This window comes from Fukomys damarensis, unplaced genomic scaffold (assembly GCF_012274545.1).
Source record: "Fukomys damarensis isolate Sample0158 unplaced genomic scaffold, DMR_v1.0_HiC HiC_scaffold_19, whole genome shotgun sequence".
Taxonomy (NCBI): Eukaryota; Metazoa; Chordata; class Mammalia; order Rodentia; family Bathyergidae; genus Fukomys; species Fukomys damarensis.
In genome coordinates this window covers 59,394,034-59,416,488 of record NW_022900931.1, presented here as the reverse complement: position 1 = coordinate 59,416,488, position 22,455 = coordinate 59,394,034, and the positions used below count along the sequence as shown (strand labels likewise).

Sequence of the window (22,455 nt, the reverse complement as noted above, 5' to 3'; positions counted from 1 at the left end):
GGGGTAGGGACGAACCCCTGAGGGGCTGGGGCAGCGCCGGAGGGATGTGGGGAAGAATGTGCCTAAACCGTCCAGGGGCTCAATTTTAGGGGAAGAAGGCTGTGCCACTTTGGGGCTCTGGGAGAGGAATTAATTTAGAATTTCAGAGGGGTGGGGGCTTCTGGAGAGGGGCCTGTACCAAATGCGGCTGGGATGGGGCCGCTCGGGCTATACCACCGAGGCACGGGGGGAGCCACCCTGAGGACGTGGAGGAGCGCCCCGTCTGGGAAGGGCAGTGATGTTTATAATCTTTTGAGGGACAGGGCTCAGGGGGCGAGAGAGGTTCAGGTGGGTGTTTAGGGGCGTACTTCGGGAGGGCTGTGATGCCGAGCAGTGAGGAGGGGCTCCAGCTTCCGAAACTTAACGTGTAAGAGTGGGCGTTTATGCGAAACTCTCCCTTTATTGAACTTTAATAACTTTGGAGAGAACTCATGTTTACTGGTATGCTTTGAACCCCGGAGTTGTGCGCGCGAGACTCTAGAATCCTCTCAGATTATTTAATTTAAGGTGTGTGGGACATCTTTTGGCAAGTTCTTTTCTTCCGGGGTTGGAGGAGATAGGTTTTAGTAGTCACTGAAGTTTTCTGAGTCTTAGGCTCGGGTGAGGGAGGGGAGGGAAGGGAGTAATGGGCTTGCATCTGAGAAGCTGTTTCCCTGGCCCTGCAGGCTCAGACTTAGGAGGAAAGGATGTTTGGAAGGGCAGCTTGTCTCAAGGGCCAGGGGCATCTTGCTCATCGGGATTTCAATACCCCATTTCTCATTTGGAGACTTCTTGCGGCTCAGCAAAGGCCTGCGCTGGAGTAATTAGGGCCTCTGACTGGACTGTTGTTCAGCCTCGTCCACTCTTCCCAGAGAAGCAGCAAGAGTTCAAGTCCTTCCCTGACCTTGGTGGGCAGTAGGTATGAAGGGTCCAGGCACCAGCACAGACCACCAGGAGCGAGCAAACTCACTCGGGGCCAGAGGCTGTTTGTGTCTCCTAGTTACAGCTGCCAGCCATGTTTACTGCTTTTTACCGGCAGAGTGATAACAGTTGGCCTGGAGGTGAGGCCTAGAGCTGTTTTCACAGCTGTTCCCGCTCTGTATAGGCCAAGGGGCCTTTGAGGAGGGTGCCCCTGGGCTAGGCCCTGTCCAGCCCCGGAGGAAGGCTGTTTTGAAGGGTTTGAAATAGGCAGATTCCTCGCAGATCTGGTTTCTCATTGTGGTCACTTGGCACGCGCTGAAAGAGGCCAACCCTCCAAGTGTGTGGTCAGTGCCCCTGTTCCCTAGGCCTGCTTGTGACCTTAGCCTGCCCTGTAACCTTTGCCCTGGGTCTGAATTTCCAGGAGGGCTGCCTGAAATCCCTGATTGATCCAGCTGACTGAGCCAGTGATGTGGTCGAGGGGGCAGACGGTGACCCCTGGCCTGCAGGAGTGGTTTTCAAGCAGTCTTCCATGGGTCATGGTTCCTAGAGGGAAAGGTCTCCTGAGTCATTGAGGCAGTGGACTCTCTTTAAGGTTTTTTCTCCACTAGGGGTTTATTCCTCTAGTCCTGCTAGCATTTAGAGGATTTGCTTGATGGAGTTAACAGCAACAACAGCCGTGACATTGATGACTGACAGTGAGTGAGTACATTTTGTGTGCTACAAACCGATCACAGTGCTTCACGTAGGTCAGCTTCCTGAACACACTCTAGAATGGCAGGCACTAAGTCATAATCTATTTCCCTTTTAGAAGAGGAAACTGAAGCACAGAAAGGCATCATTTCCAGAATTAGTAGATAGCCAGTGTCTCTTGAGCGTTTTACTCCATGCTTGGTACATGACAGGACGTTTGCACATTTGACTTCATTTAGTCTCAAAACACACCTGTGGTTTTTGCTTACTTCACAGAGTCCTATGTATGAGGTAGGAGACTGGTACCCTGTTCACAGATGAAACCAAGACACTCACTGTGAGGTGAAATTATTTCTTCCACACCTGGAACTGGTAGAGCTAGGATGTGAACTCTTTGCCCACTTTGGCCTCAGGGTTAACGGGTGACTGGGGGGCAGTGACTTTTGTTTCTGAGTGGATTCTCTGTCTGGCCCTGGGCTTGGGGATCTTTATGGTGTTTTGTCTTCTTTTTGCAGTCAGACATTAAGGATTAGAGGAGGAATTGACTTTCCCTGGGTCTTAGCAGATTCTCCTCAGAGGCCAGGCTGGGGTTTGAACTCCGGTCCATTAGGCCCTGATACCGCATGCTCTGCTCACCAGGTCCCAGGCTGGAATGGGTTTCTGTCCCCTTGACTCCTTCCCTTCATCCCTGAGCTTGGGGCAGCCATGAATGCTTTGCCTGTGGCCTGTCCAGCCTTTCTAGGCTTCCTGGGGAAACTTAGTGTCTCCTCAGAATTGAGCTAGGACTTGTTTTAGCCCTGGCCAGGTGTGTGCTGGGAGGAGGAAGAGACAGCAAGAGAGCTATGCACGGGTGGGTGACAGCTACTGGGGACTTGCATTTGAGGTAGGGTGTGAACATGGGCAAGGGTGTGAGTTCTGGCATTTTCACCTTGTGGCTGTGTGACCTTAGGACATGGTGTTCACCTCTGCACTGTGGGCTGAGAATGGCACCCACTTTGGGCTGTTCTGGGGATTCAGTGAGTTAATTCACAAGTTCCTCCAGTGGTACCTGGCTCTATGGCAGTCTCCATGGAAGACAGTTAGGTTACAAGACCAAGGCATCCTTCCTTACCACTGTCTGCCCTGTGTTCTCTCAGGTGTCCTGGGATCCAGGCCCCAGCTCGGACTCAAGACATTTGATGTCCTAGTTTCCAATGCACTGGAGCCATTTCCAGCACAGAGTTCAAATCCAGCCCTGCTGCGTGCTGGTTATATGGCCTTGAGCAGGCTCCTCAACCCTCCCAAGTGCCTTTCATCAGCGAGTGATGGGAGTGATGATAATTTCCACCTGCTAGGTTGTTGGGGCAGCTAAGTGGGCTGCTTTGGAAAGCACTTAACACTGCTGCAGAACAGTAAGCCTGCTGTAACAACTTCTCTGCGTAAGACAAGGGATGGACACGGGTGCGCCCTCGGTGTATCCTAGCAATTGAAATTCTTGTTTCTGGTAGGACTTTTTTTTAACAGAACCTTGTCAGAGGAAGGTGAGGCTGACATTAGTGCCTCCATTTTCCAGGTGCAGATATGGGAGAAGGGGCAAGCAAACAAGTAAAAGCAGACAAATGTGGCTTGCAGCTCCTTCCTTCTCCCATGTAGCTCATTGGGCCCCACCAAGGTACACATTATTTAATTTTTGTAATTTATTTATTTATTTTTGCGGTACCAGGGATCAAACTCGGGACCTTGCTCTTTTGAGGCAGGCGTGGTGCCACTGAGCTAAATCCTGGCCCTGTTTTTTTGAGACAGGGTGTTGCTATGCAGTCCAGGCTGGCTTTGAACTCACTATGGAGCCTAGGTTAGTCTTCAATGTCTGGGGATCCTCTTGCCTCAGCCTTCCCAGTGCCAGGATCACAGGTGTCTGACACCAGCCCTGGCGAGGTAGACATTATGGAGCCTCTGTCGGTGTCAGGCTGTGCTTGCCATTCCTCCATGTACTTTTGTTGCATCTCCCCTGCAGCCGCCTTGGTGAGGCAGAGAGTGGGAGTGGGCAGAGGGTGGGGGCTGCTGGGTCCAGGTGGGAGGTAGGGGTTTCATCCGGATGGCACTGTGGAGCTGGGAAAGGGTTTCGTTTATCTGCCACCATTTATTGAGCACCTACTGTGTACATGCATTGAATGAATTAAGTGCTGGGAATGTAGGGTGCACTTGTCAATGTCTGTCTTCATGGAGGTGAGGGGAGACCAACTCGGTAAGCCAGGAATGGTTCTGAATGATACTAGGCAGTGAATGCAGATCAGGTGTTAGAGGTTGACAGGGGGCTTCTTTAGATGCCATGGCAGAGAAGGCCTGTGAGCTGATCCTGAGTGGGCAGGATAAGGTAGGGCAGTCATGCAGGATGAGAAAGGAGCAGCCTCCTGGCTAGCGGACCCACAGTGCAAAGGTCTGAAGGGAGGCTGGAGCTTGGTAAGGTGCAGAGACTGGCTGTACAGGGTCCTGTGTGGCTGTACGGAGCAAGGGAGGGGAGCCAGGGAGGGTGGGAGAGCCTGGTCCTTTAGAACCTTGTTGCCTGCTAGAGGAGGCAGTTTGGAGTCCCAGCAGGAGCAGCCTGGGCAGATTTTCGGTGTCAGAAAGTCACTGTGGCCTTGAGTTCTCAGGCTTCTGCCTGGGGACTGAGTTTCACATGCCTGCCACTTCCCCCTTGAGCGGAATCACTGCCTTACGGCTGGCAGAAGCCCAGTGGTCTCCTCCCTTTTCTGTGCTTTTCACACTCTGTTCCCCAGAGCCCATGGCTGTTACCTTTAGGGCTAGGGGTTGGGGGCTGTAAGAGCTGACTTTGCTGCCTACCCCTTCCCAGTGCAGCTGGCTGGGCTGGTTGCCGATGGCAGCGTGGAGCCTCAGTCACACTGCTAGGGACCGTCTTTGCCGAGGTTGGCCCTCCACTCAGCTGGTGGGCCAGCAGCATGCTTGGCTTAGCTCTAGGTGTAGAAAGGACAGTTTGTGGGCTTGCCCTCCAGCAAAGACTGGTGCCCAGCTAGCAGCTCTGTGGTACAAGTCAGGAAGTGGATTTATGAAGGCAGGGTGACAGGGGCCAGGAGAAAAAGAGCCAAATAATCAAAGAGGGTCTCCCCAAGGAGATGACTTGGGTAGGGCCTGGAGTACTGTGAGGGAGCCGTGACAGGACCTGGGTGACCTGTGGACCCGGGAGGATTGGTTGTGATGCCCACTTGATGTTGGAGAGACTCTTGTCCCCTAATTGGAAGTATTGAAGCCAGGTAATGAATCTGAGTGGTTTGGCACTGGGCTCTCCTCAGTACACAAAGGTTCTTGGTAACGCTAGGTGAGGGTGACTTCTAATCACACTTCTGAGTTTTGTCCCTAAAGCTTAGCACAGTAAGCAGGGGTCCTGGGGTTAGTTGTTTTTTTTTTTTTTTTGGCTTTCACTGGGATACCTACTGGAAGGAGCAGAGCCCCCTCAGAGCAAACCTGCCTGGAGTCTCCAGAAATCCCCTGGGATGTGGTGATGGGAAGGACTGTCTTCTGCAATAGATCTCAGACCTCTGGAGAACCCACAGACACCCCTCTCTGGGCCTCTCTTCAGCTTCTCAGAGCTCTTAGCAGAAGGCCCTCAGCCACCAGGCCTCTGGGCTGCACGGTGGGGTGGTTCCGTGGCAGGCTTTTCTGGACAGCCAGCCAAGTAGCAAGAGGCCCAGCTTGGGGAGACGCCTGGGAGCAGAACCAGGAGAGGAGGGAGGGAGGGAGCTTGGGAGGGGCACAGGGTGGGATCTCAGTCTGGTCCCCTTGGGGCAGGACCCACTGCCAACTCGGCATTCAGGGCAGGGCCTGGGTGCCCTGGGCACACTGAGTAGGGGCAGCAAGCCAGGTCCAGCAAAGAGGAGACTGCATGTCAGAGGTCCTTGCAGGAAGTTCTTCCAGCCCTGCCGCCCTGCCTGGAAAGCTCATGCTCGTCCACAGATGTTTCTAAGGGTGAGGCCAGAAATGCAAACCTTTCTCAGTTTGCCACCTTTTGGGCCCTTCTGAACAGGCAGCTGCATCCCCTTGTTCCTGTCCAGCCTGCTTTCAGGCTCTTCATCCTCTGGTAGGCATTGGCTTACCCTCCCCCATTGAACTTCCTGGTGGGTGGCTGATAGCGGGGAGCCCCTTCTGGTTCCTCTCACTGTGGATCCCTGGCAGCCTGGTCCTCCTCTGAGGTGCAACTTGCTCACCTGAAAATGAGAATGTCCTGCCCAGTGTCAGAAGGCACCTCATCCTGAGAAGGTGCTCGATTCACTTGAGCTGCCACTGCTGCTGCTGGAGGTGGTCAGGCTGCGCTTGGTGTGTCCTGAGGACACCAACCTGTGCATGTCAGTTGGCAGAGAGGTTTGAGGCTGGAGCCTTGGAGAGTGGGGGCTGGTTAGCTGCGGTGCCTGGCTGGGAGCTGTGCGCTGAGCTGCTTCAGGTGCCCCTGTGTGTTAGCTCTGTAAAGCTGCATGCAGCCTGGGGTGTGGGGTGTTGTCACCCTGTGTTGTAAATGGAAAACAGGCACAGAAAGGCACATAGCATGCCAGTGTTGTCTCTCTCTCTGTCTCTTTTTTTTTTTTTTTTTTGGTACTGGAGATTGAACCCAGGGCCTTTACACTCAGTTACATTCCAGCCCTTTTTTATTTTTTAATTTTTTTGTTACTTTATTTGTTTTTGGTTTTTTGAACAGTTCAGGCTGGACTCACTACGTAGCTCAAGCTGGCCTTGAGAACTCATAGCAATCCTACCTCAGCCTCCCAGGGGGGAATCACAGGCATGTGCCACCACGCCTGGCCTAATTAAAAAAAAAATTTTCTTTTTGGTACTGGGGATTGAACTCAGGACCTTGCACTTGCGAAGCAGGTGGCAGAACCACTGAGCTAAATCCCTGGCCCCCATAATTAATGTTTTTGAGACAGGGTCATTCTGTGTAGTTCAGGCTGGTCCTGAACTTACTTTGTAGCAAAGACTAGTCTCAAACTTGTGGTGATCCTCCTGCCTCAGGTTCCTGAATCCTGAGATCATAGGTGTGTACCACCATGCCCAGTTTACTTTTTAATTTTGAGACTGGGTATTGGTAAGTCACTTAAGTTGTCCAAGCTGGGCTTCAGTTTGGGATTCTACTGCCTTAGCCTCCCAGAGTGCTGGGATTACAGGTGTGCCAGTGTTATTCTTGAGAGTAGTGAGCCAAGCAGCCTCTCTCTGCCGGGCACTGCTTCAAAACTGAATGCATCTACTCTTAGTCCTCCTTGGAACTCAGGCAGTCTCCTCATTTTATAGGCGAAAAAACAGGGAAGCTATTACATTTGCCTCAAGACAGACTGTTAGTGACACACAGAAATTTGAACCCAGCTGCATTCAGGTTCAAGCTGCCTTTTTTTTTTTTTTTAATTTTTTTGTACCAGGGATTGAACTCGGGTCCTTGCGCTTGCAAGGCAGGCCACCGAAATGCTGAGCTAAATCCCGGCCCAAAGCTGCCTTTTTAAAAACATTGATATTAAGATTTTGTTTGGGTTTCATGGATTGTTTTCATTGATGTTCTTTATGTGTTTTGGTATCTAATCTATGATCCCCCATTGTACTGGGTGGTCATGTCTCACTTGACTCCCTGATCGGAGGCAGTTTCCTTTATTTCTTGACACTGAGTTTGGGATATCATTGAATTGTTATTTTATGGGATACTCAAATTGGTTTTATCTGCTGTTTTTTTCCGCATATCCTACTTTTTTTTTTTAGAAAAAAATAGGTGAAATGTCTTTCTCATTACATCATATCAGGAAGTACATGTTATCTACATGTCTTCTGACTGGTGATATTAATCTTTTTTTGTTGTTGTTTTAATTTTGGTTTTTTGAGATCAGGTCATGCCATGTAGTCTAGCCTGGCCTTGAACTTACTGTGTAGCCCAAGCTGACCTCGAACTTCTGGTGATCCTCCTGCCTCAGCCTCCTGATTGCTGGGATTACAGGCATGTGCCACCACACCTGGCTAAATATTTTATTTTTATTAGTACATGTTTGCTGTACATAATGATTACATTCATTGTGGGGAATTGGTACTTGTATGAAGTACATCTCAGTTCTTCCCCCATCCCTCCAGTCAAGCTGCTTTTGTAAGATAGCCCTTCCGGAATTCTTAGTTGAATGTGGTGGCACATGTCTGTAGTCCCAGCTAGTGGAGAGGCTTGAGGCAGGAGGATTTTCAAGTTCTAGATCAACTTAGTGAGACACTATTTGAAAGTAAAGTGAAAAGGACTGGAGGTATATAGCTCAGCGATAAAACACTTGCCTGCCATGTGTAGGCCCCAGTTCAGTGTCTAGTACCACAAAAGAAAACCAAAAAAAAAAAAAAAAAAAAAGATTGGCCTTACTTTTGATAGATGCTTTGGCTGCTGGGTGTTGTAGTAAATTCTCTCTACACTACACTCCCTGTGGTGCTTTTCTCTTCTAGACAAAGCTGGCACACAGTAGGCCTACGTCATTCTGGAAATGCCTCTGTTTGAGGCCTGATCTGCACATACGCTGTGGCTGCTTCTCTTTACCCATAATAGCCGCGTAGCCTTGGCCTTCATTGTCCTTTGCCCAGAGGCCAGGGCTCGCCCCTCTCCTACCTTGGGGTCTGATTCCTAAATAGCCACAGGAGCCAGCCCTGAGTCCTTTATGTATTCCACTCAGTCACCAAGTATTTATTGAATGTGTAGTTCTGTATTCGAGAGAACAGCACTGAGCCTAGCAAGGATGGCAGCTGAGGAAAGACAGGCGGTGAGGAAGGAGGAGGGAGTGAGCCCTGAAGGGTGGGCTCGTGGCTGGGTGTGGCCTGGAGCTGGCTCAATTCAGGTGGTGGCCTGGGAGGTGGATGAAGGCAAGGAGCAGACCATGCTTTGCTTTGGAGAAAGTCCTGTAGGGCCCAGGTTTTCAAACAGGTCTGCAGGCTCAAGGTGAGCATCTGCAGACCTTTTTTTTTCACTGTTTCATTTAGGTGGTATTTTTAGAAAGTTTACCTAGGCCTGTTGGAAGTCACATGGATAATTCTTTGCTAAGCACCTGGTGACTGTATTTATCTATTCATTTTTTTGTACTGGGGATCAAACTCAGGACCTTGTGAACCACTGAGCTAAATTCCCAGCCCTTTTTTTATAATTTTTCTTACAATGCCTTTTTATAATTTAATTTATTTGTGACTGTATTAACATAAGCCACTTCCCTGGTCTTGAAGGTGGCTCAGGATGGCCCTTGACTTCAGTTGGCCTTTGTGTAATTGCTGCCTTTCCCAAGGCCCTGACCTTTTCCCCACCTGGGCGTGAAGCGTATCTCAGTGGGTCCCCATGACACCATGGGATTGTCAGAAAATCACCTTCTGAGGTAGCACTAGCATATGCTTGGTCCATTTGTCTTCATTCCTACTTTACAGCTGAGGAAGCTGGGGTTCAGAGAAATGCACCCTTGAAACGGTAGAGGTGGGACTGGAGGGGTGAATTGGGCATGTGAAGCCTCCTTCGGTTCTAGGGGTGTGAGTGTTTTTGGGGTGCAGGAGAAGAGGGGCTTAGCCAGGGAGCGTCTTGTGGCCAGGCCAGCGTGCTTTGCCCTCTCAGGTTGAAGAGAATCACACCCACTGCTCGCCTGCCTGCCTTAGGAACCGAAGGAGCGGGTAGGGCTCTGTGGAGCTGGACCGTCACTCTGGTGGCTATTGGTGTTTTAATGAATTAAAATTAAGTAAAAGTAAAAATGCTGTTCCTCAGCTGTGCTTGCCGCTGTTCTGATGCTCAGTGAGCACATGTCCACAGCCTAACCCCCGCTCACTCCCACTCGCTGTGTGGCTTTCTCTGGCCTGGTCTTCTCGTCTGTAAGTATCGCCTACCTTTCAGGGATGTTGGGTGCTATGGCGTTAGTTTGATGCTGGCACTTAATGAGCGCTTGCTGAGAACATGGTGTGATTGAGAAATATAGTGAATGTTTAATTTTAAAACATAAAATTTATTAAAGATTTTTATTGTAGTAAAAAGACACATTGCCACTCCCCTTCACTTTGAAGAGAGTTATCCTGTCGTTCTTGCCCCTACCCTTTTTCTCAGACAGGGTCTCTCTAGGTTGTCGCCTTGAACCCACATTGATCCCCCTGCTTCAGCCTCCTGAGCGCTGGGATGACAGGTGTGTGCCACCACACCCGGCCCTCTTGCCACCTTCTGAAGCAGTTCTGGAAATCCTTTTTAATCAGTGTCTTTCTTTAGTTGTGCTGTCTTGGCTGCCTCCATGTCCTGAATTGATTGAAAACGTTTATGGCACTTTCTGTCGAAGTGGTTTGTCCTAATCTATCATATTCACTCCTTCTGGCACCATGAGACTTCTTGCTCGTCCCCTAAGTCAAAAGGACCATGGAAGGTGAATGTTTTGAATTGGTTCAGGACATCCAAGAGGCCACAACAAGGTACCTAAAGACGCTTAGGAAAGAGGACTTCTAAACTGCTTTAGAAAGTGACAAGAATGACGGATAAGTGTGTTCAAAGCAAAGGGGATGATTCTGAGGGGGATTAACGGCAGTGTCTTTTACTGTAATAAAAGTCTTTTAAGCACGTGTCCTACTTTTTTTTTTTGGCACCAGGGATCGAACTCAGGTCCTTGTGCTTGCAAGGCAGGCTCCGGAACCAATGCGCTAAATCCCCAGCCGCGTCCTACTTTTTGATCACACTGCATCCGAGCCTTGGTTAAGCCCCTCTTGTGTGCTCCGTAGTGTCCCAGGATGAGGTAGGGACTCAGGCACCAGGCTCTGTCTCAGAGCTCAGAGGCCCAGCAGGGAGGCAGACGGTGTGACGCAGAGCGGCTCGTGCATACGAAGAGGCCTGCTGTGTGTGCGCTCACACGCATGTGTGCATGTGTTGGGACAGCTCAGCTCTGCAGGGCTCGGGATGGTAAGGGAGGGCTGCCAGGATCAGGGAAGGCGGTGAGGTCAGAAGGACTGTGGCTCTGTCTCTGGGGAGCAAAGGGAATGGGGTGCAGTGGTGAGAGTCCGGTCCGCTGTGGGTGCTCAGAGTCCTCTCTGTCCTTTTTTTCTTCATCTGCTACATGTGGGCCTTTCATCCCCAGCCGAGGCACGTGGTAGGTGTCAGGCCAGGGTGTAGGGCTTATTCTGGGGATGACAGCTGGATAAGAAGGCTGTAATGTGGTCTGGGCCTCATTGAGGACCTGTGCCCTGGTACTGGGGCAGATGGTTGTTTTGCCGCCCACCCCACACTTGTCCATCTCACTCCCCGGGAGAGCCGTGCCCTTGCTCACTGCCTCCCAGCTTCCTCCTCTCCCATTACCTTCTCTCATGGCCGAGCCTTGGCTCTGCTCCCTTGTCCTGCCTGGAATGCTTTCCCCAGGTCTCCATGTGAATCTCCTCTGTTCCAGGTTGGTTCAGTCGTCACCATCTTGGTGAGTGCTTCTGAGACCACATTGTATGAAATCAGAACCCCCTCCTGCCTTGCATGTGCCTAGTCTTCCATATGCTGCTTTTCTCCCAAACACTTGTCAACTTTGCATATATTGTGTAAGTTGCTTATTTATTTTGCCACTTGTCTCCCCAACTCCGTACAACAGGGGTTCTGTTTTGGTCAGTGCTGCATCCTTGGTGGCTTGGGCAGGGCTGACACAAAATTCTGTATCTGGAAAAAGCAAATGGAGAGGTTCTTGTTTCACTTTCGCTTGGCAGAACTCTGAGCACAAAAGCTGTGGTTCTGTTTGCCATCCCCTCCTGGAATTAAGTAAAGCTCAGGGCCTGGCCCTGTGCTGGCTGGGGCTGGGAATACAGTGGGGATCAGCTCAGACTCTGTCACTGCCTGGTGGAGCTCCCAGTCCAACAGGGGCAGCCACGTTACCCAGATAATGGTGCAGGTATCTGGGCAGTAGAGGTGAATGCTGTAAGGGGCAGGGAAGACCGAGCTCCAAGGGTCTGCCCTTGGTATGGGAGAGGGCAGTAAGGAAGATTGGGTAAATACAGATGGGTGATGGCATGTACAAAGGCCCTGGGGTGAGAGCAAAGAGCCTTGAAAGGACCAGGAGTAGGGGCAGTTGTGTATGTCAGGGCCACCTGACTGTTGAGGCTGCAGAGTGGATAAAGGGTGAGGCAGGTGAGGCCTTGGATGTGCTCTGTGGGTACCTTAGATGCTCTGAGAAGGGTCAGAGCTGTGCTTGGAGGATCCTGCTGGCTGTGCCCCGTATACTTTATGTGTTTGACGTGATTTCTGTAAGTTCCGTAAGGCCCTGCGTGGCAGCAGGGGGGAAGGTGTGTGCGGGGGCAGTGGAGAAGATTGGGAAAGCTGTTCTGATGCTTATTCTTGTCCCAGTTTCTTTTGCAGCCTGCCTACACCCTCATCCTGCCCCCATCCCACCTGCTCCAAGGAGACAGATGGGGTAGGTGGAGTGGGGTGTAGTGATGAAGAGAAAGAAGCCTCGTTAGCGGCACCTTCTCACCAAGGAGGCAGAATAGGTACAAACGCACGTGTTCAGAAGTGCACAGCGTGGGAAGTTCCTGTGTGTCCACCTTCCAGAGGAAGTGTCCATCCCTGCTAAGAGCCGGGTGGGCTGCGCCTGTGTCAGGCTCTGCTGGGAGGACCTTATGTGGTTTGACTGTCTAGTCCCTCCAGCAGCCTTGGGGGTCTGTGCCCTTGTTATCTCTACCGTGTGGACGAGGAAACTGAGGTGAGGAGGGGGACGTTGACTCACCCAGGGACCCACAGTCATGATGGGGCTGAGGTGGAAAGTCTGGTGTTTGGTTCCTGAGGCCACCTTGCGCCTTGCATCCTGCGTGCCTTCCTGCACTTGGCATTTGGCCTCCATTAGCACCTTTCCCCCTGATTGGTTTTTCTGTGCATGGGTTATTAAATGCATACCTCCTTGTGCCCTGAAATCTAGGACGTTGTGCCCTGTAAGGCCCCTTATTGATCCCGTAACTTTTCCTAAAAGGATGCTATAGATGAATTTTATGCAGGAGGCTTGGGCTGAGTAGCATTTCAGTGAAGTTTCTGTGAAAAAATGAGCATGTGGTAGAGCTGAGTTGATGTGGTGTGTATTTGTGTTTCAGCAAAGCAGTCACACTGTGAGTTCTTCTGGGCAGTGGGCCTCTGTCACCAGGTGCTCAGGATGGCGCCAGCGGCTGGAGCCTCTGAGGCTGGGGGCTGCGGTACCTCCTGCGCCTGAGCTGCTGGTGGAAGAACTGCTGTTGTCCCTGTTGCACAGAAGAGGACACTGGGCCTTGAGAACACTGAAAATTGGGGAGCAGGGACCTAAATCCAGTTTCCCTAACTCTAAAAGCTGTGTGGCGCCGTGCAGTGGTGAAGCCAGGTCACTTGGGGTTGTGTCTCTGCTGTGTATTTTTTGGTCAGGTGGTAGGGGACGGTCATGTCACTTGTGTGCCTCGGTTTCTTTATGAAGAGATAAGAACGCCTACCTCATTGTGTTTTCCCAGGATGGTTCGGTTTGTAGGTATGGAGCAGTAAGTGGGCTTGGCACACGGCAGTGCTGCCTAGCTGTTTGCTGTTGTAGTTATTCATCATGTGAACCATCACTGTCGCACTGGACTCCTGTTGTGACCGTTAGGTTGTTTCCAGACTTTTCCTATTCTAGCAGTGGTACCTGTGGCACAGTTACATTCCGCTGGGGGTCAGGTGACATTTGGTACTGTCTGAAGACATTTTTGATGGCCACACTGGGGGAGACTGTGTTATTGGCTTAGTGAATAGGGACTAGAGATGCTGTCTAACCTCCTGTGGGGCAGAGGACAGCCCCACGCAGCAGGAATGACATGGCCTAGGCGTCACTGATGGCGAGGTTGAGATCCCCCTTGGAACTGTCCTCTGGCCCACCTCTCCGTAGGAAAATTTCCTCCAAGCACGTGTATATTTTCTGTTTCGTCACTTTTGCCAAATCGCCCACACAAAACATGGATTAGTTTATAGGGTGGTCAGTGGCCAGTGGCCTGTGAGGGAGTTGCTTCCCTCTTCTTTCGAATTCCCCTCAAATTCCCATAAGCGCATGCTACCTGTCATTTCCAGGTTTCTGCCTTTGGATTTACCTCCCGAGCAGACCCTCCTGAAGGAGCTGTGGCAGGATCAGGTCAGAAAGGAGGTGACAGGCTCCAGTGGGCTCGCTGCCAGGGCTTCGGCAAGGCTCAGCAGTACCAGGAAGGAGCCCCAGCTCCCCGGTGCCACCTCCAGAAGGTACAGGTCTGCTTCCTGCTGCCTCCCTGAGCCCATCTGTGCTGTCTGGCATTGAAACCAGGTCAGTGAGGAGGCGAGCGAGGACTCAGTGAGAGGCAGGGACAGGAATGGAGCTTTTTTTGAGCTGTTGCTGGGCCCAGGGCTTCACTGCACACATGTTCATTTCACAGATTTTTTTTTTTCTTTTTTCTTTTTGTGGTAGTGGGGATTGAACCTAGGGGCTTAGTGCTGAGCTGTATCCCCAGTCTTTTTTAAACCAGGCATGGTGGCACATGACTGTAATCCTGGTACTTGGGCGGCTGAGTTCAAGACCAGCCTGGGCTTCATAATGAGTTCAAGGCCAATCTGAACTACATAGTCTTGCAAAAACAAAACTGAAAAAATTTTTTTCTTTTCATTTTAAAAAGTTTTAGATAGGGTCTTGCTAAGTTTCCTAGGCTGCAGTTGAACTTGTGATTCTCCCGTCTCAGCCTCCCAAAGTGCTGGGATTACCGACATGCACCACTGCACTCACCTTTCCAAGATTTTATTTTTTTGGTAACCGGGGATCAAACTTGGGTTCTTGCGCTTGTGAGGCAGGCAGTGGATCCACTGAGCTAAATCCCCAGTCCTCCAAGATTTTTATGAAGTGCCCACAATATACCCACCTCTGTGAGCTTTAGGGATCCAGCAGTACTCAAAATAGGCATCAGTCTCTGCCTTCATCATGATGACGTCATAGGGCAGAAATTAGTGATAAACAAATTAGTGCATACAGTCATGTCTGTGCTGATGAGTCTTCGGAAGAAGAATAAAGGAAAGGGTGACGGGGTATGGCAGGAGATTAGGAAGCTCAGAGAAAGTGCCGCTTGAACAGAGCTGGTCTTGCTCCCCCTGTGGAAGCAGCACAGGCAGGGCAGCTAGGCTGGAGCACCCGCGGGAAAGCGAAGGGGAGGTAGATGGTGGGATTCATAGGCTCCTCTCAGGACCTTGGCTTTCATCCTGAGTGATGGGGCTCAAGATCATTTATTGGAGGAGGGAGGTTCTGATTTTATGGTCACAGAACCCAGCTTAGAGGAAGGTATGGACCTAGCCCTAAGGTCCAGCTGGATCTCACAACCCCGTAAGTGGCAGGAACCACAGTGACTCTTGTTAATACAGATGAGTGCACTTAGCTGCTTCCCTGGGCTGCCCAACGAGGACAGGTGGTCATCTGAGGGCTCCTCTGTTCCCCTCTGCCCTAGAGCTACCATTTAGGCTCTACAGTGTCATGGGGATTTCCTCTTGGGGGTTTGAACCCAGGCTGTGAGATGTAGCTGTGGGGGGAGAGGGGGTTAGTTTGGAAACCAATGAGAAATACCATGGGCCCGACAAATGGAAATAAAAATGTCACAAATAAAATTTAAAGTAATGTACTATAGGACTGGGGATTTAGCTCAGTGGTTTTGCTGTCTGCCTCGCAAGTGCGAGATCCTGAGTTCGATCCCTGGTATCAAAAAATAAAAAAGTTAATGTACTGTAGAGCGTTTGAGACATAAGGATAGGTTAGTCAGTGATACTCAGGTACTTAGCAGTTATTTAAAAATACCTCACCATGGGCTGGGGATTTAGCTCAGTTGTTCTGCCACTGCCTCACAAGAGTAAGGTCCTGAGTTTGATCCCTAGTACCGGAAAAACAAAAATGAAAAGCCAGATGTGGTAGTGCATGCCTGCAATTTGAACACTTGGAAGGCTGAGGCAGGAGGATCGCAGTGAGTTCAAGTCCAGCCTGGTCTACACAGCAAGTGTCTTAAAAAACTTAAAAAAAAAAAAGCAGGCCTTTAGCTCAGTGGTGCCTCACCTACCTGGCAAGCGCAAGGTCCCGAGTTTGATTCCCAGTACTGAAAAACAAAAACAAAAACACCTCACCAGTACAGTGAAGCTTTGGGGACCCTTCTCACCCACCAGTTGATCCCTGAGTGTCAGTGGGGCTGGAAGCTGCCCCCCTTCTCCAGTGGGTTATTGTACGGGAAGGTGCCCCTGGGGTGTCACTAACCTGAGGACATGGCCAAGAAAGAGTAGGGTCCAGGACTGAAGCCCAGATGCCCTGGACTCTGCTGTCCTCCTCCTCACTCCATGCCTGCAAGGGGTGCCAGCAGTGGCAGGTGGCAAAGCCCTGCTTTGGGCTTGGGGAGGCCCAATTTGGGATCCTCCCAGTCATCTGAACTCCCAACGTGGGTTCTTCTGTAGTCTCTTTTCCTCTTATAAGATAGAAGGACACATTAAGGACATTTTCTGCAGGGCAGCAGACACCTGTGAGACCATAATGGAATATTGTTCATTCCCAAAAACTCCTGTCCCTCTATTACTCCCAGACATAACCACCTCCTGCCTTTGTGCTGTTTGTTTCCCTTGATTTTTCTGTAGTTTGATGAGCAGGAAAAGCATCTGTTTTGGTCTTCTGTGAGCAAGCTCATCCTCGCTCTGTCATTTCACGTCTGGTTTCATTCTCTTCATGCCCTTCTGCTTCCTCCCTGTTGTGTGTACAAGCAGTTTGGTCCTATTTGTTGCTGTATTGCATTCCATTCTGTGTATGAATTTACCAGTTTCTTCTGCTTTTCTCCTATGGATGGACTCTTTGACCAGTTTGGGAGTCATTGAGTATTGTTCCTGTGAACTTTCTCGTATGTATCTTTTGGTAAACAAATGTGCTAATTTCTTTTGGGGGACCGTAGCATTGCTGGGATATGGGGTAGGCATATAATGAGTTTTAATTCTTACTGCCAGTTTTCCATAGTTGTTGAACTATCTAATTCTTCCACCAGTAGGAGTTTTTGGTATCTCTACAGCTTTGCCAACCCTTGTTTTCTTAAAAAATTAAATCCTAGTTGTGCTAAGCAGGTGGTTCTAATCTGCATTTCCCTAAAACTAGTGAGCTTATGTGCGTTCCTTAATCCTTTGAGTGTCCTGTGAGATGCCCTTGTTCTTTTCACCTTGCCTCCTGGGTGGCTCATATCTGGTCAGTAGTTGTAGCTTTAGCCCAGCCCTCTGTGCCCTCAGGCCTGGCACCCTAGGAAGCAGCAAGTGGGGATGGGGCCAGACAGGGGCTGTCCGCTGCCAGAGGTGTTGCCTGCGGGGCACCCGGGTTATGCCTGGGTTCCTGAGGCAGGTCTCTGTCTTCCTGCCTGGTGTCCTTAGCCTGCAGCTCCCCAGTGGGCAGGCCATCCTCTTGGCTGCACTGCCTGGTATTTCATCACTGCAGGACTACGTCACAGACACCTCGGCCGAGGCGCCACCCTCAGTGGGAGGACGGAGCAGGATCCAGGCAGACAGAGGGGATCTTCCAGTTCCTCCCCTTGCTCTTGCCAGAGCTGCTGCCGACTTCTCATTTGCTGAGAGGAGACCATAAAAAGTGGCAGGCTGAGCTGGGCCAGAGCTTCTACCATTGTCAGCTGGGAGACCCAGGTAAATGGCTTCCCTGCTCGGAGCCTCTGTCCTCCTCTGTCCACAGTCCTGGACCCTCTGGAGGGGTGTTGGGACTGCTGGCATCCTGCCCAGCTGGCTGTGGTTTTCGGACTCTGGAACCCTGACTACTCTCAGCCACACCTGGGTGCCTTCCCTTAGCTTTCGAATAATGATTGCCATGTGCTTGGTTGTTGACTGGGCGCCAGGCAGTGGGCTGAGCCCTGTGCCCACAGTGGGTACTTAAGTGCTGCCAATAACCTTGGTGCTGCTCCAAGGCTTCGAGAGGTGATGCCACTGGTCCAGTGAAGGCAGGGAAGACCTAAGATTAGATCCTGGGCCTCTGTTCTATTCCTTCCTTGACTGCCCTTTTTCTTCTTCTTTTTCTTTTTTTTTCAAGACAGGGTCTCTATAGTTCAGGTTGCTGTGAACTCACTATGTAGTCCAGGCTGGCCTCAAACTTGGAGCAATCCTCCTGCCTCAGCCTCCTGAGTGCTGAGTTATAGGTGTGCTGCCACCACACCCAACTTCAGCTGCCTCTCTGTGGACTCCATGTCTCCATTTCAGTTCTTCAGCGAGTACTTGAAACTGAACTGGTAGCAGGGGAAAGTGTGGTGTCAGACTCCGACTTCTGCCACAGCCCAGAAGGTCATCGTGTTCTTTCCTGGCTTCACTAGAACCCAGCTCCTTCCCCTCTCCGGTGGTTACTCTGGGTGTCTGCTCATATCCTGTGGGGGGTATGTGTCCTGCAGCTCACAGTGCCGCATGCCCTGCCAGTCTTTCCCCTTACTTTGTTTACCGTGCAGCACCTTTTAACTACCTGATGTCCTGTGTGTGTGTGTGATTCTGCCTTCCCCGCCCGAATACGAGCTTCAGAGCCTCTGCCACTAGCCCCCAGCACGGTGTCTGCAGCTCAGGACACGGAGAAGATGGTTGGCGTGATAGAATGTCCGAAGCTGGCTGGCTGGGGAGCCTTGGTCGTTCACTGGGCTCAGCAGGGTCAGGGCCTTGCCTGTCTGCTGAATTGGCATTGATTGGTGTGGAGGGAGCTGTCCTGGGAGGTGCACAGAAGCACCTGGTGCAGCCCGAGATCCTGAGATGAGAGGGCTTCCTGGAGAAAGCACTGGTTCACTGAGACCTCCTGGAGGAGGGTGAAGAATGCACAGAAGGTGAAGAGGATGGGAGGGTGAGGGGTCTGAGTGCCAGATGCCCACTGTGGAGAGTGCTATGGGGGACGGGAGACCGAAGAGGCGTTCTAAGCACCGTCGTGGTCTTTTCCTTTACTATCAGGCGATTGTGACAGCCCACACAGGGCCTCCTCAGCACAGGAAGGACTTTGTTCTGTGTCTGCGCGTGCTGGGGAGCCATGGAAGGCTTTTGACAGAAAGGGACAAGGTCAGATTTAGGTGGAGTTGGGGGTCAGGAGCAGAAGCTGGAAGCCCAGGGAAAAGGCCGGGGTGTGTGTTGAGAGGCCATTAGGAGGCCCAGCTGAAGGCTGTGGGGACAGAGCCTGAGCAGTAGTGGGAGTTGCGCAGGTTGAGAGAGTAGCAGGCAGCGGGAACAAAGGGCTGGGTCCTAAAAGGCTGTTACCGCTAAGCTGAGGAGTTTGACTTTTTCCCAAGGAGAGTGGAGAGCCGTGGAAGGGTTTCGAGCAGGGAAGGATATGGTCAGATTTGAGGGTCGCTTTAAGTCTCAAATTTAAGAAAATTTGGAGCCCAGGGAGGAGGCAGAGCAAGACCTTACTGGCCAGGCCTTCTGTAGGGTGGGAAGGGGAGGGGTGTGGGGTGTGGCCCCGAGCCAAGTCTTGTGTGTTGCGGGTAGGCAGAGCCATGCCTGCTGGCAGGGGACGCCCCTTATTGCTCTTCCTTGTCCCCAGTTCTTGCCTGTGCAAAACTTGGAGTCCAAAATGTGATTTCTCAGCCTTCCGTTTACTTCTCCGTTGCTGTCCCTCTTGCCTTTCCTCTCGCTTCCTCCCATTTACCTCCCTTCCTTCTGCCCAGGGTGTGGGCAGCCTGCCACTGTCACATGCCAGGCAGTGGTGTGTCCAGCCCACCAGCTCCCCTGGGGCACGAGAGAAAGCTGATGCCCAGGGTGTCCCTAGAGCCAGCTGCCATTTCTCTGGGGGCCACCGTTGCTCCTGACCTGCTGTCCGCAAATAACCTCAGACTGGGAGAGACGAAAGGCGCCTGGGGCTCCACAGCCTCAGTCCAGGGCCCAGGCTCCAGGTAGGGGCCCAGCTGGCAGCTGCCCTGCGCCCTTCTCCCTTCTGCTCTGGGAACCTGAGACGCAGCAGCCGCCTCGGCGTCTGTCTGTCGGCTGCTTGTTCCTGAGGACAGAAGCAGAGGTCTTGGGGAAGGGACCAGGGCCGTGATCAAGTCCCCAGGACTGGCTTCTAGGCCCCAGACAAGTACATACACAGTAGGTTGCTCATCAGGATTCCGAAGCCTGAAGCCTCTGACACTTATCTTTCCTCAGTCATCTGGTGGAGGCAGGGAGGGAATTGAGAGGCTGAAGAAGTGACTGCAGGCTCAATGGGGAGAGAGGATTTGGGGGTGGAGGAGGGAGTGGAGTGTGTGTGTGGGGTGGCTGAAGGTAGCAGGTTGGTGGCTTCTTGGTTTAGAAAGGAGGGAGGGATGAGAGTGCGCGAGAGCATGCGCACGCGCACATGCATGCAGGCACATTGGGGGCAGGCAGATGCTGGTGGCTTTGAGCACACCCTCACTCTTGAGTGCCTAGGGCTGTCTGATTCATCCAGGGTTACCTCTGCACCCGGGCATGGGAGTGAGTCAGGGGCGGGCCTGCAGCTACCTTGACTGGGAGGGAGACTGAAAGGAGGGGCCTGAGAGGAGAGTTTGGTCGCCTATAGGCTAGGGAGCTCTGCTTCCCCCAGATTGGGGTCTCTTTGGACCTAGCTGTGTCTGCCTTGGGACCCCCGCTAGGCGTCCCCCGCACCCTGCCCGGTGCTGGAGCTAGTGGAGTGGAGCTGGGTTACCTGAGGGAAGGGGCCAGGGTGGGTCCCTCCTATTCTGACAGGCTCTTCTCTTGTCTTACAGACTATACTCTGTCTATAGCACCTCCTGCATGTCCGGCTGCCCTGAGCTGTCCCAAGGTAGGTGACAGTGTGTCACGCTGCCACCATGAATGAGGTGTCTGTCATCAAAGAAGGCTGGCTCCACAAGCGCGGTAAGGGGCAGCTTTTGCCCACCTCACTGGGTCTCCTCTCCCCCTCAGTTCTTTTTTTTTTTCTTCTTTAAGACGGGGGTCTTGCTTTGTAGTCCAGGCTGGTCTTGAACTCACTATGTAGCCCAGGCTGGCCTGGAGCTTGCGGCAGTCCTTCTGCCTCAGCCTACCTCCCAGGTCCTGGGCAGCTCTCCTTGCATCTGGTGCCAAGACAGAGGTGCTGGGTGAAGAGCCAGCGTGTCCCAGCCCCTACCAGATGCCTACTTCACAGAGCCCTTCAGAGTTGTCTGGTGTCTGGGAGGGAGCTGTTGTTCCGCCTGGACTGAGTCTCCAGGCCTGGCTGGACACTCCGAGCCCAGGGGCCAGGCTTCTGGATCTGCCTCTGCGTTTGTGATCTCATTCATAGCCCCATTTAGAGATGAAGAAATGAACCAAAGCTCAGCGAGGGCAAGCCATTTTGCTGAAGTAACATGGCGGGCGGGTATGTACATTCATTCAGCAAGTATTCACTGTGATGGGCTGCGTTGCCCTAGGCTCTGGGACATAGTGGCACCCTCATGGAGTTCACATTCCAGTAGGGGGTGGGAACAAACCATAGCAGACATAGGACTTCGGGTGGTGATAAGTGCTGTTGGGGAAAGTAGAAACTCTGAGGAGTGAGGGGCTGAAGGGACATGGGCTGCTCAGGAGAGGGAACAGAGAACCCTGAGAGAAACGCAGGGAGCTGGGCAAGGGTGTCCTGGGGGACGGACAGCAAGGACAAAGGCTCTGGGGCGGGAGCATGCCTGTGTTTTCTAGGAACAGCCTGGAAGGAGTGGAGTGAGCAAGGGCGAAACAGGAGTGACGCGATCCAGCTGTTTGGGCCCTGTAGGCCACAGAGAGGATCTTGGCTCTCACTGCAGGCAGTAGGAAGCCCTGGGACGTTGTAAACCAGGATGTGACCAATGCAGTTGTACTGACAGGAAGCTGAGAACTAGTGACATCGTGGCTGGGGAAGAGAGCAGGCTGCAGGTCCCAAGACTACTTGTCCCCACATGACAGTTGAACGTGTGAAGCTGGGAGGCAGCTAAGAAGAAGCACATGTTGAGAGCCAGCATTTTCTCTGTTGGCCTTGGTGGTCCTCCTCCCTGAGCAGGAGGGATGCCAGGCCTGGGGCCAGCAGCATCCAGCAGTCATGAGCAGACCGTGTGGGTTGACACTGCCCTAGGTGCTAGGGAGCCAACATCCCATCCACTTATATTCTGGTGGGGGCAGGTGGCACCAGGTAGACACATGTCTGGTGATGGTGGAGGGTAGGCAGGAGCAGGGGAGCCATCCTACATTTATGTCTTTGTGTGTGCACATCCCTTCCAGGGCCATGCCTCCCTGTCAGAATAAGCAGAGGGGACCCACTTCCAGCCGCCCCTTCCAGCCAGAGGTGATATTCAGGGCACCTCAGACCAGCCCCCAAGCCTGAGTCCTGAGTCGGGCTTTCAGTGGAGCTTTCTAAACCTTGAAAGACATCAAAGTTTTAACCCTGGCTCTGTCACATCCTGTCAAAGGCGTGTCACCTGTCTGAGTCTTTTTGGTACTGGGGATCGAACTTGGGCCTTTGCACTTGCAAGGCAGGCGGTGGGACCACTGAGCTAAATCCCCAGCCCTTTGAGTCTTGATTTTACATCTGTAAAATGGGTCAACAACCCAGGCCTCTGATATTGCCACCACCATGAGGTCAGGAATTTTCATTGGTTCGTTCACTATGGTGTCCTTAGCACCTTAAAAAGTGCTTTGCAGGTGAGCACAGTGGCACATGCCTGTAATCCCAGTTACTTTGGAGATTGAGTCAGGAGAATCACGAATTTGAGGCCACCTTGGGCAGCTTAGCAAGACTTTGTCTCAGAAAGGGCTGGGATGCTGAGGATACGGCTCAGTGGTAGAGCACCTGCCTAGCATGTGTAAGGCCCTGGGTTCTATCCTCTTTACCACCCACTCCCCCCCAAAAAACCCTCACATTTTGTGTGTGTGTGTGTGTGTGTGTGTGAGAGAGAGAGAGAGAGAGA

General features: G+C 52.0%; 1 protein-coding gene across 3 annotated transcripts in view; it reads left to right on the top strand.

Moving 5' to 3' along the window:
• The first annotated feature begins 264 nt into the window (after nucleotides 1–264).
• The window catches only part of Akt2 (AKT serine/threonine kinase 2), a 51,615-nt gene continuing 29,424 nt past the window's right edge, over nucleotides 265–22,455 (top strand). The window contains exons 1-2 of one of the 3 annotated variants that reach the window (XM_010614476.3): nucleotides 265–327; nucleotides 20,290–20,419. In XM_010614476.3, coding sequence (XP_010612778.1) covers nucleotides 20,374–20,419 — 46 coding nt within the window. In that variant the 5' untranslated portion in view covers nucleotides 265–327; nucleotides 20,290–20,373. Of the gene's footprint in view, nucleotides 328–16,955; nucleotides 17,240–19,443; nucleotides 19,462–20,289; nucleotides 20,420–22,455 lie in introns of those variants that run through there. The other 2 variants (XM_010614475.3, XM_033765787.1) reach the window with 2 other exon arrangements.